Source organism: Pelodiscus sinensis, chromosome 11 (genome assembly GCF_052426305.1).
Source record: "Pelodiscus sinensis isolate ZL-2025 chromosome 11, ASM5242630v1, whole genome shotgun sequence".
Taxonomy (NCBI): domain Eukaryota; kingdom Metazoa; phylum Chordata; order Testudines; family Trionychidae; genus Pelodiscus; species Pelodiscus sinensis.
Genome location: NC_143062.1, coordinates 24,450,888 through 24,466,810, shown reverse-complemented (window position 1 = coordinate 24,466,810; position 15,923 = coordinate 24,450,888). Strand labels below are relative to the sequence as shown.

The window sequence follows — 15,923 nt, the reverse complement described above, 5'->3', positions numbered from 1 at the left end:
TCCCTGAAATAGTGATATTCAAAAATTGCACTACATCCAAAAAGAGAAATGCCATCAAGTTGAGTGTAAGGCCTTGAAAGCTTGTCCAAATATTTCTACATTTTATAAATGGTTAATGGAGCCATTCAGTCTGGAATGAATAAACCTGACTTGCAAACATCAGTAAGGTATAGATGCATTTGAGCATTGAAATTTGGTGTTCATTGACTCATGGAAGTAAGGTTTTCCTGTGGCATAGTTGTACTGAGTTTGTCTTCCTTTTATCTAGGTAGAGTATACACTTTTTTCCCAGCTGGACAGTGGGATTGGTAGTAGAAGAGCCCATATTCTTTTCTTTTTGAAGTAGCACTGTCAGGCAACTTCTGAGAGGTTTTGGGGGGGGAAAATACCATCAAAAATAGTGTTCTCCATTCTACTTGATGTAGAGAATTTATTAAGGGAGGCTTTGGGAATGAAAAATGCCTAAATACTTGCTTTTGAAATTCAAGATAATTCTGAGAAAATGTACTTCTATGTTTATATTAAATATAGTTGAAAGCTTTTAGTGAAAAGTTGTGCAATTTTCAGTGGAGACTAAGATGGCTAGAAACTTAGATGGAGTTCATTCTGTAAAAGTAATTACAGAAAATGTTATAAAATTAATCTAGTTCCTGTGTTAACTTTTTTGCTTAGTGCTCTTGGATACATGTTGAAGAAAAATCTTAGTCTAATTAAAAATGCCTATGTGCTTGCTTGCATAGTAAAAAGCTGTCCCACATGGGGAGCTTTGGAATTGCATTGTTTTAACTAGTTAAATCTTGTTTTTGTTTTGTGTTTGTTTTTTTGGGGGGCCGGTAGGAATACCTTACAAAATTAGGTAATACAGAATGCCACCCAGAACAATTCTTGAAAAGAAGAGCTACTTTAGACAAACTATTGATAATTATTCAAAATGAAGATATTGCCAGCCTCATCCATAAGGTACATTAAATATATTTAATATTACTAGTTGAACTGTAAACTACAGAAAGTTGATTCAAAGCTTGTCACTTGCATTTAAAACATTTCATTGTACTCATTTTTATTTATCCAAGCCTTGTAACTCTTGCACTGCTAATGACCCAACTTTTTTCTTTTTAATTTATATTTAGATAAAATGGAAGCATCACTTATATTTCAGTAGCTAAGATTGAGTGGCGTTTGCACGTAAATTAGGATTTAACTATTGTAGTAATTGAATAATATTCTGATCTTGGAAGTAAGGCTGTTAAGTGGGTAACTGGCTAATCTTTAGTTGATAATGGTATAGACTATAATGATTAGTCGATAAGGGGAGACGCTCTGTCCTAGCTCATGCCTACTCGCACCTGCAGTTTAAATGTAGTAGAAGTCAGCTGCACAGGCATCCTGGCTCCTTCTACAATTAAACTGCAGAGCCACAGGCAGGATAGTTTCTGGGGCCACTGTGGCTCTGTCCTCCCCTGGTGTGGGAGATGGCAACAAATCTGAAATACTGTCCCACACTGTTTCATCTGAAGAAGTGCGTTGTGCCCATGAAAGCTCATGATACCATCTACATTTTTGTTGGTCTCTAAGGTGATCCAAGACTTTTTTTGTTTAAGTTTTTGTCCTACACTGATGTGTGTCTAAAGGTAGCTAATGTAACACCTATTTTTTAAAAGAGCTCGAGGTGATCTTGACAGTTACAGGGTGGTGAGCTTTACTTCAGTATCCGGCTGATAATTCTGTTTTTAGTTTCAATCTATCAGACGTAGAGAAAATACGTTGGAAGAATCAAAACAGCTCTTATAAAGCGAAATCATGCCGTAATAATTTATTAGAGTTCTTTGAATGTCAACAAGTGTCCCCAACGTGGTGCCCGGCAGCCCCAAAAGGTTGGGAACCACCGATGTAGATAATGGTGATCCAATTGATATTTGGATTTTTTAGAAGACCTTTAAACAAAAGGTACCTCACTAAAGGCTCTCAAGGAAACTAAATCATAGGAGAACAGTGAAGGTTCTCTCAGGGCTTAGTAACTTCTTGAAATATAGGAAACAAAAGCGATGAATAAATGAGTCATTTTTCACAATGGAAAGAGGGTGAACAGTGGAGGTCCTGGAAGAAAAACCTTTGCTGTTAAAACCTTCTCACTAGTGACCTAAAAAAAGGGAGTGAACAGGAAAAGGCAGAGTTGGCAGACGATACAAAGTAAGAAAAAAGCTGACCACAAAGAGTTCTCTCAAAACAGGGTGACAAGGTAATGAAATGGCAGATGAAATTGAATATTAGTAAGTACAAAGTAAGTTTGGAAAAATTAGTCCCACCATACATATGTAATGATAAAGTATAAATTAGTTGTTATATCTCAAGGAAAGAGATCTTGAAGTAACCATATGCAGTTCTCTGAAAAGTTCAGCTCCATGTGCAGCAGTGGTCAAAGATGAACATGATTAGGAACTGTTAGAAGAGGTAATATGACAAAATCATAATGCTACTATATAAATACATGGTGCACCCACACATTGAATACTGCATGCAGTTTTGGTTGCCCCATCTTAAAGAAGGAGATTGTGGAACTGGAAAAGGTTCAGAGGAGGGCAACAAAAGTGAGAGTATGGAGTGGTTTCCAGATGAGGATGGGAAATCTTTATATTAAGAGTCAATATGATCTAAAAATCATGAAAGGTGTGGAAAAAGTGAATAAGGAGTGGTGTTTGTTGTTTCCTACAATACAAAAACTGTTGGGTCGCCCTATGAAAATAATAGGCAGCAGGTTTAATGCAAACAAGGGGAAATACATTTTTTACACAAAGCATTTTTTACACAAATACATTTTTTACACATTCCTAAGGGATGTTCTGATGACCAAAAGTATAAGTGGGTTCAAAACAGAATTGCATACATTCATGGTAGATCATTGCATCTGAAGAAGTGATTTTACCCACAAAAGCTTGTACTATACATTATTTTGTTCTCTAAGATGCCACAGGACTACTAGTTTTTTATACCTTCATGGAGTTTAAGTTTATCTATGACTGTTAGCCATGATAATTAGCAGATGGAACCCTATGCTTGGAGTAACTATAAACCTCTGACTGTCTGAAGCCTGTATAAGACAGATATGGATCACTCTAAAATTGCTGTTTTGATTTGGAAAGGAAAGCTGAGGGCATGTGTAGGAATAAGGGGAAAAGTGTGTGCACACTAGGGATGTTAAATTTAGATTGATTAATTGAATAGTCGGATTTCCATAGTTAGTTAAGGGCACTTCTGCTTTTGAACTGTAGCAAGAGCCCTGCTGGGCAAGCAGAGACTGTTTCAGTCCCTGCTTGTGCTGTTGCCTGCTGTGCCTCTACCTCCCCTACCCCCTACAGAGATGGTGTTGAGGGGAACAGGCTTCTGTTCCCCTGCTTGCTGTGCCTTTGGGTATGTCTACACTACAGAGTTTTGTTGGAAGAATGGCCGTTTTTCTGACACAACTTGAGGAATGTCCACACTACAATTGCGTTCTTCCGCAAGAAAACTGAAAGAACAGAGGGGGTTTTCTGGCATCGGTAATCCTCATTCTACAAGGAAGAAGCCTTTTTGCGAGAGCTTTTTTGCAAAAAGGTGTGTGGGGACAGGGAAGACGGAGTTCTTTCAGAAGAAGAGGAAAGAGCACAGGTGCCCTGGTGGCCATTCCGTCCATAGCAATCACAGCTTATATGAGAGAGTGTCCATTCAGTCTGGATACTCTTTCGAAAAAGCAGATTGCTTTTTCAATGCACTTTTGCAGTGTGGATGCTCTTTGGGAAGAAGTTTTTTAAGAAGATCTCTTCCAAAAAAAGCTTCTTCCTAAAGAAGCCTGTAGGCTAGACATAGCCTCTGATAGAGGAAGTGACAAGTTGCATCACTAATCAACTATGTGATAAGCTTATGCTTATTGGATAGTCGGCTTACATCCCTAGTGTGCACAAAGGGGAGGGAGATGCAAGAGGCAGAGGGATTTTGAAGTACAGGATAGAGAGAGGGTTAATACAGTGTCAGAATGACAATTGCCAGAACATAACAGTGAACCTGGCAATGATGTTAAAATAGAACTTTTAGTGTGTTAAAGGTTGATACTTCATACCATGTGATACTTCTAACTTAAGATAACATTCTCTTTAGGAAAAACTTCACCGTGCTGCTAGGCTATTCACTTAAGACTAACAAAACATGTAAATGGTATCATGAGTTTTTGTGGGTGCAACCCACTTCAGATGACTGGAGTATTATAAGTCCAGATCCAAGAATGTTTAAGGGAAAGGGGTGGGGGGAGAGGAGAATAAGAGAGGGGAGGAAAGAGAAAATAAGGAGGGGGAAGAGACAGGGAGTAGATAGAGGCTGATAAGAACAATTAGCACCTCCATTGTTGGGTTGGATGTGGAAGGTAGTGTGTGAGCCAGCAGATATCCCTATTCATACCCCTCTGTTTCTCTTGTTTGTGTATTTTAATTTTAAAGAGCTCAGTGACATTGTTTAAAATGGAGGTACAACAAAAATGTTGCATCTATCCCAGAAACAAGCATTATAAATCCAGAATATTCCAAGTTGGGTTAAATGCAAAAAAATTCCAAAGTGTTAAGATGAAACAAATGTGCATTGTATTCACAAGTGAAGGGGCAGAAGTGAAAAGAAACCTAATTTATTACAGTATATATCTTCTTCTGATCTGGGAACACAAATGTTAAAGGGTTTTTATGATTTTACATGGTGTCTCAAACAACTTTCATACTCTACTATAGAAAGTTCCGTCAGCCTTAATTCAGTTTTAACATACTTTTTGTTTGGGTATATAGATGTGATAGAACCATTTAGTTTTTAATCCTGGATGTGCTGTCAAGTTTCCCCATACGTTTTGTCAATGCACATCATGCTTAATACGCAGGGCTCAACAAATAGTGTAACCTACTTGCCTGTGGCGAGTAGATTACACCCCGGAAGAGCTGGCGTGGAGCAATCTGTGCATGCGCAATGTGATCTGCGCATGCGCAGAATCGCACAGCTGGCAAGTAGGGCTTGCCGCCGCTTGGCAAGCCCTGTTAATATGTATTAAGCTCCATGGAGTTTTATGATGCACTAGGTATGGGTGAAGAGAACTGTCAGTTCACTACTTGCACGTAGATATTATGTTGATGCCATGGTATTAAAAACTGGATGGGATAGTGACTAAAGCTATTTTGTGGATTATTAACCTTTTTGTATTGTCATCACCAGGGCTTGACAAATGGCAGCGAAATCTGCTCGCCAGCCCCGCACTGCACATGCGCAAGATCCACATTGCGCATGCATGCGCTGTCGGTGAATGGGACGACTGGCTGAAATCTACTCGCCCCGGGCGAGTAGATTCAATGATTTGTCGAGCCCTGGTCATCACTTCCCAACTCCCCACCCATTCTGCCAACATTTCTGTAATAGCTTTATTTTGAGAGAGAGAGTCCCCTTAACTAGGGATGTAAATGCTTAACCCGTTACCCAGTAAGCAGTTGGTTTACTAGATAGGTAACTGGATAACCGGGCCAAGTGGTAAGAACCCAAACACGGCTGCAGGCTAGGCCCCAGCAGCCACATCTGCACCCCTGCTGCATGTGACAATGGCTTTGCTATGTGCAGGATCCCTGCCATGCTAGCAGCCCCGCCATACCCCAGAGACACCCTAGGCCAAGTGCGTCATGGTTGGTGGGAGGCACTCTAACCCAGTTGGAACATGCCCCCCTGCAGCACAGCAGGCTTGGCCTGGCCAGAGCAGCCCATGGGGGCCCAGCTGGGCTGGATCAGCTCCTTGCCCTCATCCCACTGCATAAGGAGGAGAGTACTGCTCCAACCTGGCTAGGCTAACTGGTTAAACATTTTTTTCAAATGGTTACCTCATGAACCACAATTTTATATCCCTAGCCTAAACTATACATTTTTTTGAAAAGTAAAGTCTCTCAACCCACAAGCTAGCTTTGTGATTGTGATGGGAAGTTTGTAATCCTTGTATGTGGGGGTATCCTTCCTCCACTCCATAGGCATTCACTCCCGGGTCTCCCTGCATCATACTTCTAACTACATTTATCTTTTTAAACAGATACCTGGTTTAGTAACTCTGAAGAGGCTTTCATGTGTCAGTTTTGCTGGTGTTGATAGCTTGGATGATGTGAAAAACCACACTTACAATGAATTGTTTGTGTCTGGTGGTTTCATTGTCTCTGATGAATCTGTTCTTAATCCAGAGTCTGTTACAGTTGGTAAGGATTTTTGTTTAAAATCATGCTTTCAAATGCAGGAGACATGTTTTATTGACAGCATTTAAGAATGAGAAATCCTCCATTTTAACTACAGAAGAGAGGCAATGCAAACTTCTTGTGGTCCGATTGCCAAGCCTTTTAGGAAGAGCCATCTCCAGGAGAGTTAATCAGTTCATTCTCATATGCATTTCATTATTGGCATCTCTGGAGATGGTTGCCTACGTCCAACTTGGATTAGCAACACCAATTCATATTTCATAAGTTGCTGATGCAGAAGTCAGTGTAGTAGCTCTAGTATATCATCTGAAGAATGAGTAGGTAATACCCACGAAAGCTCATGATACCATCTACATGTTTTGTTAGTCTTTAAGGTGTTGCTAGGCTATTCATTGTTTTTGAAGTTTTTTTTTTTCCAGTTACAGACTAACTCAGCTATCCCTCTGAAACTTTAGTGTATCAGCGTGGGTCAGGTTGAATAGCTGCCTCAACATAAAGCTTTTTGTGTAATGCTACCAAATCATTTTTATTCCCATAGATTCATACCCAGCTTTTATAATTGTAGCCTTTATTTAAGATGACATACTTCTCATGGTCTCGCGGCTCCCTCCCCCCCCAAAAAACCCCAGCAATAGTGAATTCTTTTTTAACGGCTCTCGTAATGGCAATAAGTTACTTTGGGTCAAATTTTAGCCCATATATGAGCTTACGCAATTTTAGTGGACTTAAGGCAAACTAATCCATTAAACTGAGCATTTTAAAAATAAGAATGTCCTTACAAAGCTCAGTAGTGGGGTAATGTCAGCTGCTAATCCAACATCTGTAAAATGGAAGGCACATTAGTATTTGTTTATATTGTAATTAAAAAAAAAAAATCCTGTATAATGCACAATAATTGTCTCCAAAACAGACAAACTTAAACATTTCCTGAAGTTCCTTGAGGACCTCAATACCCCTGATGGGAAATGGCAGTGGAAAGTCCACTGCAAAATACAAAAAAAACTGAAGGAGCTTGGGAGGTAAGCATTGTACTCTAAATAATAAAGTTTTGAAATTGTTAGAAAAAATCACAAATGAAGAAAATATTTCTGAAGGGAGTTTGTGATACATTACATAATTTGAATCTTGATCTAAATGTAAATATCACATCCTCTTCTAAATAGAATGAATGCTAAAGCCCTGAGTCTGCTGACGCTTCTGAGTATCTATCAAAAGAAACATATGGTTGAGATTCTGTCATATCATAACTGTGACTCTCAAACACGAAATGCTCCAGAATTAGACTGTCTTATCAGACTTCAAGCTCAAAATATACAACAAAGACATGTTGTCTTCTTAACAGGTAAGAACACAACTTTCACCTATCTTTTTCTTAGAGTTAATATTATGCTATTAGCAAGTTGATCCTCTTTCTCTTTTTTGTAAATCTAGAAAAGAATGTCAAAACATTTTCCAATTATGCTGATAATGGAATTGTAGTTGCTACAGTTGATGATTTTATGCAAAACTTCAAAAATCTTGTTGGCTACCACAATTCAATTACTGAAGAAAACAACGTTCCTTCACCTGGTGTTCCTGAGACCCAATCAGGTAATATTCAGCATATTTTATTCTCTTTCCAATTAGTCAGAACAGTGGGGTGGAGGTGTCCTTAAAGTGTAGTGTGTCTTTACTCTTACAACAAAATGAACACTGTATATTGTGAGGAAATCCCAACTCTCAAGTACTCTGTTTTAAGCAATATAAAAGGGAAGCTGGGATGGAATATTTTGAGGTATCTTAAATACAGAATTACTGGCTAATTCGGTATCCAAGGGAGTCTGATGGAGAGGTTAAGGTGTAAAGCCAAATAACATTCCCTTCTGTTTTTAGGAAAGGATAAACTTAATGACAGCTTTAGAAACAGTAACAAAATGAATTTGGATGTCAGTAATTGTATTCTGTAATTGTCTTATCAAATACTGACCTACTGTATAACTTTAGATGCTGTTTTGACATTAACCCCTATGGAGCTGGGAGTTGGGATTTCCCAACACTAAACATGAACACAATGCGCAGAAGCTTTTAGCATCGGAATATCTGGACATTCACACAAAGGGTTAAGTGTGTGTGTTGAGTAAGTGAACAAGAGTGGCAGAAGACCAAGCCTTAAGTGATATTGGACTTACAGACCTGAAGCATAACACTCTGTGAGTAGTGTATAGCTTTTTTAAAAAAATCATATATTTCAATAGAGTAGGACTTCTCTTTCTTAATATAGTTCTTGTAGAAAGCGATGAAAAGGATGAGGAAGACATGTCTTTGGATTCAGGGGATGAAACATCACAAATAGAAATCTGCAGTGATGCCTCAAAGTATGAGTCTCATTCAGAAGCTTTGCAGACAGAGACCAAAGGCTCACGTGGAACAGATTCAAAAGAAAACTGTGAAACCGATACACAACTATCTTCTGAAGGACAAATTGGGTTGATGGAAAAAGCTTCTAAACTTGATTTGGAGGAGATACAGCCAATAATGCCTGTTTCTACAACATGCTCTGCTGAAGGAGAGACAAACTCAGAAAAAGTTCCTTTCACCAACTTTCAGATTTACAGTAGACAGTTAAGTGTGTCCCATCAGTTCAGTCATTTCAATGTTCTCACTCATCAGACTTTTTTGGGAACAACATACCCAATTTCCACAAGTCAAAGCCAAGAAGGTGGGAATTATTTTCTGTCTGCTTATAGCCAGAGCATAGACACAGACAAGTCATCTTCTCCTAATAATTGGGATGTAAATTATGAATCTTCCAGGCCATTTTCAAAATAGAAATAAATACAAAACAAACTTTATGGGTTTGTTGTGGACCTTTCTGTTTCTAAATAAGTGAATTAACAGTTTCTATTTTATTCTCTGAACTAAATGTTTCTTGTCCTTAACTCAAATGTTTTCCTGTCCTATTTAAATCATGATGGCCTGTACCAGTTGAAGCATCTGAAAATTGAAATAAATATATATTTTTTAACATTTATTGTATTGAATTATCTTGTTTGTTGGCACTTTTAAGTTTTTACATTTGTATTTGACCTGTACTTGGACTTCAGTTTGAAGTCTGTTTTAATGTAAAACTGAATGTTTGCCTAAAGCATGTGAAATAGCAAAGCTTCATTTTTGTTTAAAGTAAACTGTAATAGAGTATCCAAGCCACTTTTCTTTAAATGAATATAAAAACTGTTATGTATTTATTTGACATTGGACACAATTTTTGTACAAAATGTTTTTACATAGTGATAAGGGAGTGTAGTTATTTTAATGAAAATACATATATAAAAAAAGTACTGGATTTTGGCTAAATACCTCAATTTAGAGTAACCAATGGTGCAGTTCCATTTAAAAAAAAATAAACTCTTCATGCACATGGGACTTAGTAGCAACTTGCTTTGTTTGTGTTTATATTCTGTTTCTAAAATACATTTTGCAGCATCAGTTTTTGCAATACCATTTTTGTGTGCATCTAATCAATCTGTTCACATCTCCTGTTTACTAGAATTGCATGGAAATATCCATCCACTGTAAAAGCTCTGGTTCTTTTATTTTGCAGCTGGCAGAAAGCTGAATTGTTCTCTTACACTTTTGTAGATAATTCAAGTTGATACTTTCAATACTTTTGGATACTGAACTTAGTGCCACATTTAGCAGAACACTATCATTAAACTGACCATCCTCCTAAGTTTTAATTACTGTTCAACTTTTCCTTTAAAATGTTTGTGCTAAATTGTCTCCTTCTTCCCCTTCCCAGTACATTTTTTTCCTCAATTACTAAAACAAATATATCCTTGTGAAGACATAGGTGGATCATACAACTAATTGGCATACTGTGTGGTTTTCCTAAATTTAGTGTTGTCTCCAAGACTGTTTGTTTTTGTCAGTTTAGCTTTTGTAGTATGGCCACTGGACATAACTGCATGGTTACAAGTCTATGAAGTGGCTAAATTCAAGCCTGTTATAGGAGGGCTTAATCTTTTTGCATCTAATGTAGTAAATGGGGGCACCAGAATTATTCAGGTAGGAGAGGGTCCACCTATCAGACTTGAGAGCTGGAAAGTGTTTGGCTGATATAAGGGCATTTGGAGACCGCTACCTCTCCCCATTCTTCACAAGGTCCCCAGACAAGTTAATTGTGGGTGCTGCTTTTGGAACATGTCCACTGCAGTTATTCTCCAGAGAAGGGCTAATAATCAGATAAAATGTATTAGGTAAAGGATTTAAAAAAGAGAAATCCTTAAGAGTTGAAATGGGGGGAGAGGAGTTTGGGGCTTCAAGACTGGTATAACAGGGAGCCAACACCTCTCCTCCTTTATAGTTTCCCTTCACCTTCATTGGAGCAGGGGGTAGGTTGAAGTGCCTTGTTTCTGGCTGAGGCCTAGGATAGGTAAGGGGGGGGGGGGGAAGCTGGCAGAAGCCATTGGCAACATACTGAAATGATTATGGAATTACCTGCACTGTGCACTTCTATCAGCTGGTACTCACACTTAAAAATAAATCTGTGGCTTTACTAAACCAAAGGCTGTGTCTCCTTTGCTCCTGTTATAAACTGGTAAATACATTTTAGCTAGCTTTATTCAATACATTTTGAGTGCTGGGCTGCTCATTAGTATGTGCATTGTTTAGCTACAGAGCATACAGATACCAGGGTGGGGCAACAGAGTGAAAAACTGGCACTTCTAATTTTTTAGTGAAACAAATTGGTAATGTCATTAAAATATTTAATAAAATTTATTTATACCAAGAATACATAAATTCTACAAAAATTTAAATAACTTTTCCTACCACAATCTTAAATCTTCACTGTAGAAGACAATTCTAAACAGCAAATGCATTATATATTATATTCAAGCATTTTAAAATCAAGTTGGGGAGGAGGCAACATTAAATGGAGATTAGACCTCCGCTAAAAAAGATTTACATGCAGTTAGTAAATTACAGTAGCAAATATAAAGTGCCATGCATGACATTTTACAGCTTTTTTGGTATGCTTGTGTACCTTTTTTAAAATGGTGAAATAAAGTTTTCTTGATTAATGATGGGAATTAGACCCGTCTCCAACTCCTTCTGCTTTTGGAGGAGACCCTGAAATAAGGAGTACAAATTAAATGTTCCTCCTCCACAAAATATGCACAATTCTACTTCAGTTCTTATTCATATTTTTTAGCTTCTATAACTGGCTTAAATATGCAATTTGTGTATATACGCACAACTCCTACATCAAGCACTCAAAGGTATGAAAACCTCACTAAGGGTGACTATGCTGTTTGACTTCAGCTTCCTTTTTCACATGAAATGTGAGCATCTTGCCTTCCATCTATAGGAAATCTCTGGCAGAGTAAGTGAAACCTAGCTCAGTGCCTTAGACAAAAGCAATACATCTCTACTTCAGTCACTCTATCCTAGGCACTGAATGAGGTAGGAATCCCACAACACACAATTGTGTAACTACTGCAGCTTTTTGTTATGGTGGATGGCTGCAAACAAGAAAAAAACATTTTAGTGGTTTTTAATAATGCTGGAACCTAGAATAGTTGAACTGTACCAAAAGTGGTAGGACTTGCAGGCTGTTTTTCTTCTGTCTGTCATTCCTTGAAAAAAAAAAGAGGCAGCACACTTACATGTTAGCCTTGGCTTACATGTGCAAGGCAACAGACAGACCTGGAAATCAAAACTCAGGAACTATCTGTGCCTCTGGAGGCATGAGAGCAATAGGTAAAAATAGAAAAGCTGATTCTGAAGAGTGGTGTGAGTAAAACAACATGGCTACATCTAGACTGGCATGATTTTCCACAAATGCTTTTAACAGAAACGTTTTCTGTTTAGACGCTCTTTTCCGCAAATGCTTTTGAGTGGCACGGATGCTTTTGGGAAGGAGTCTATGCTCCTCTCCCTATTCACACCCTCTTCCCCCCCCTTTTTTAAAATTATTATTCTGCCTTTCCTAGTCTTAAGGCAGTGCACAACAGCTAAGGATGTCACTATTCCTGTCTTATCTTGTACTTGGTATCTCTAACTCTGGACCTAGGAGCATGTTTGGTGGGTGTTTTTGCAACTCCAGTATGCATGTTGCATATGGTGTACACAGTAAATTTAGAAGTGAGTAACTCCTGGGCTCTATGCTAATCTGCAGTTTTCAGATGCTAAAATGTTTAGCAAAAATCAGTTTGGCTCTTCATGGACAGCAAAACTAACTTAGGTTTTAAAAATTTGTTAAAGTACTAGAAAATTCTAGTTTGGTTTACATTTTCCTGGCGGTCAGTGTGGGCATTCTCCCAACCCACATGCACTGCAGGCGTTTTGTACAAGAACAGGTGTTCTTGTGCAAAGACTTGCGGCGCGTCTATATTGCATGTATGGTCTTGTGCAAGTAAATTTACAGTAAAGAGTCAGAACAGCGGGCTTCTTGCACACGAGTTATTCCTTTCCTAACGAGGAATAAGCCCCCAAGCTTCACTAATGTGGGCCCAACTGTGTTGTTGGGAGCAGGGGCCATAGTACTGGGGAAGGGTGCTAGTGGCTGCTTGGAGACAGGTTTCTGAGGGTGGGGAGAGGGAACAGGGGACCAGAGTCCCCTACACCCCCCCCCCCATCCCCAGGAGGGAAGCTGGCACATGCCTCCTCCAGGGCAGACCCCCTCCCCAGGGGCTCACCCTGTGCTCCTCCTCCAGAGGTTCACACTGGGTTTTTTGCACAAAAACAAGCACTGTAAACATTTCCTTTTTGTGCAAAAAAAACAAACAAACTCTCCCACAAGATCCTTATGCCCCACAAAAGGTTGTTTACCGATCTTGCTGAAAAAGGGTTTTTTGGTGCAAAAAGGAAATATCCCACACTGCTTGTTTTTGTGCAAAAACACTAGCGAAAAAACGGATTGGCAGAAAATATGCAAATGAGATCACACCTCATGCAAATGACTCCCTCGTTAGCATATTTTTTGCCAAGAACACTCATAGTATAGACATAGCCTAAACGTATTAAGAGCCTGCCAGCTCTTAAGACATTTAAAAATCAGAAGCGCAGCTGTGGGGATCTGGCACCAGCCTGGCTAGCTGATTCCTTGCTCACACTAGGTCACCCCCGCTGACCTTTAGCCTTCCGACTCATTGATTAAACTAAATTTAATATCCCTACATCAAATATGATACTACATTAGCACATTCTCATTAGCAAATTAATGTAAATCAGATCATAGGGTTGAGCTATTTTTTAACAGCAGAATGGGAATTCACTCCGAAAAGAAACTGATTCTGAATTAAAAAAAAAAAAAAAAAAAAACACCAACACTCTCTGCAATGCCCAGTTTTACAGTAATTTAAACTAGGGCTGTTTATTCACATAAATGTGTGTAACTGGTGAAAATTCAGAGGTTACACATTAAAATGTGGGGAGAAGAGGAGAGGGAGAAAGAGAAGAGTGGCCACTTCCCGGAGTTGGTGCACGTGGTGAGCTACCTTTTAAGGAGACTCCTCATGTAGATCAGCTCCCATGGACCCTCTGCCTTGGTGCTGTATCAGAGGCAGCCGTGTGTGGGGAGGTTAGGGGGCTAGTAGGACCCAGGAGCAGTCTATACTGCTCTTGTGCAGAAATCCTCTTGGGCAAGAGCTGTTCTGCCTGAAAATAAGTAGCAGACTGCTCCTTCTTGTGCAAAATGGCGGCTCATTAGGTATGCAAGTGAAGCACAGCAATATTCATCACTGTGCCTCATTTGCATGTCTTCTTGCACAAGAATGCGCAATGTAGCCGTAGGGTATTAGAGGGTGCACAATTGGAGTTTTATTATAGCATGAACTCCCACCCAGTCATGCCACACCATTAGAGGAAAACCGTAAAGCTTTTGCACTTGTCATTCAAGTCTACTTTCTCAAATGGCTTTGCCATGCAGAAAGATGGGCCTGAAGTAGAAAAAAATGTTCTCACTGAGATACATAAATACCTCCACCACTAGAACAGATGTTATTCCAGGGTGTGCAATACTTGGTCATGCTACTTCCCTTTCCTTGCTTCTGTTCAGATGAGGTCCAAGTTCCCCTTTCCTCCTTATTTCCTTTGACCGAATCCTTAAAGAACCCCAAGTATCTCACTTTCTTTAGCTAGACAAGGACTCGCTGTATCCAGCTGCAGTGAGCATATTACTTTGAACCACTAAATCACTCCTGTTTTATTATCTAGATGGATAGCAACATCATCATCTCAGTAGTATCTTGACTCCTAGCCACAAAAGTATGTAGCCTTCATTCATCAGTTGATGTTTTATGTGCAGTGCATATCTTCTTAATCATCTTAAATCTTTTCACTAAAAATAAACAGATTTCATTCAAAGTTGTTTTCACTAAATCTTGTGGAGATTGGTGCACCAGAGTTAACAGAGCAAACCTTATGTACCTTATACAAATGTACACATGCCTTTGTTTTGAATAAATTCCCTTAAGAAGTGACGACATAAAATATTCTGTCACTTCTTATTTTTATAGATACATTGGGTATCCAAAAACAGGCTGCAGTATTGCCAAAAGGAAACCTATTTTAGGAAAAATGTTTTAGAGCAATTCATACTTCAAATCAACAAAGTAAAATATTTTTCATAGCTGCTATATGGCTGCCAGCCCTGTTAAGTCTTTTGATGTAAATGGGCAGCTACACCTTCCAGATCAACCCACGAGGGGCATATCTAGACTACGTGGAACGGTCAAAAGAGGAAAAAGTGAAAGTAGTTTAGATGCAGCTTTTCCAGGTTTACGCAGCTTTTCAACAAAGGCGGGGTTCGCTGAAAAAGCCATGTCTAAACAACTTTCACTTTCGAAAGCTCTGCTTTCGAATGCGTGAATGGAAGAAGACATGCAAATGCCTCCTGGGATGAGGTTTACCTGGGAGGTCGACAAATGCCTTTGATGTCACCTGTGGAGCATCCAGACTACCATGCTGAGCCGACAAACAGCTGATTGGCTCAGCGCGGCAGCCATTTAAATTTAAATGAAGTGGCGATTATTTAAATTGCCGCTTCATTTTCCTATGCCGCGTAGCCTAATCTACATGCCTCTGTCGCCAGAGGCATGTAGTCTAGACGTACCCTAAGGCTAAAAGGATGGTAAATGATTATGAAAAAACACAAAGCTTTAAAATGTTCATTGAAGATTTAGCTCATACTGTACCTGGCGTAATTCTGATAGTCCTTTGAGGATTGCCTGCTGTCGGTCTCTGTTTTTTACCAGATTAGGATTAAGAAGTGGATCTCTCACATGATCAGAGCTAAAAATCTGTCTTGGTGTATGGTAAGAATCTAAGGAGAAGTATAAATCAAATTAATTATATAAGTAAAATCATAGTGGACCACAAGCTAAATATAAGTCAACAGTGTGACACTTGCAAAAAAAGCAAACATGATTCTGGGATGCAACAACAGGAGTGTTGTGAACAAGACACAAGAAGTCATTCTTCCACGCTACTCTGCACTGATTAGGCCTCAATTAGAAGAGTATTGTGTCCAGTTCTAGGCACTGCATTTCAAGAAACGTGGAGAAAGTGGAGAGGGTCCAGAAAAGAGCAACAAAAATGATGAAAGGTCTAGAAAACATGAGCTATGAGGCAAGGCTGAAGGACCTGGGATTGTTTAGTTTGAAAAAGAGAAGACTGAAAGGAGACATGATAGTGGTTTTCAAGTATCTAAAA

General features: G+C 39.0%; 2 protein-coding genes across 17 annotated transcripts in view; one reads left to right on the top strand and one right to left on the bottom strand.

The window, feature by feature from the left end:
• Nucleotides 1-9,632, top strand: part of TASOR (transcription activation suppressor) — a 62,090-nt gene extending 52,458 nt beyond the window's left edge. For 4 of the 7 annotated variants that reach the window (XM_075938885.2, XM_075938883.2, XM_075938884.2 and 1 more), the window contains 6 exons: nucleotides 838-960; nucleotides 6,074-6,233; nucleotides 7,141-7,249; nucleotides 7,394-7,572; nucleotides 7,662-7,820; nucleotides 8,491-9,632. In XM_075938885.2, coding sequence (XP_075795000.1) covers nucleotides 838-960; nucleotides 6,074-6,233; nucleotides 7,141-7,249; nucleotides 7,394-7,572; nucleotides 7,662-7,820; nucleotides 8,491-9,038 — 1,278 coding nt within the window. In that variant the 3' untranslated portion in view covers nucleotides 9,039-9,632. Of the gene's footprint in view, nucleotides 1-837; nucleotides 961-6,073; nucleotides 6,234-7,140; nucleotides 7,250-7,393; nucleotides 7,573-7,661; nucleotides 7,821-8,213; nucleotides 8,354-8,490 lie in introns of those variants that run through there. The other 3 variants (XM_075938888.2, XM_075938887.2, XM_075938886.2) reach the window with 1 other exon arrangement.
• Nucleotides 1-15,923, bottom strand: part of CCDC66 (coiled-coil domain containing 66) — a 78,622-nt gene that overhangs the window by 9,717 nt on the left and 52,982 nt on the right. For 8 of the 10 annotated variants that reach the window (XM_014577406.4, XM_075938893.2, XM_014577398.4 and 5 more), the window contains 2 exons: nucleotides 15,407-15,534; nucleotides 10,967-11,339 (listed from right to left, as the gene is read on the bottom strand). In XM_014577406.4, the coding sequence (XP_014432892.3) occupies nucleotides 11,259-11,339; nucleotides 15,407-15,534 (209 nt within the window). In that variant the 3' untranslated portion in view covers nucleotides 10,967-11,258. Of the gene's footprint in view, nucleotides 1-10,966; nucleotides 11,340-13,543; nucleotides 14,551-15,406; nucleotides 15,535-15,923 lie in introns of those variants that run through there. The other 2 variants (XM_014577397.4, XM_014577401.4) reach the window with 2 other exon arrangements.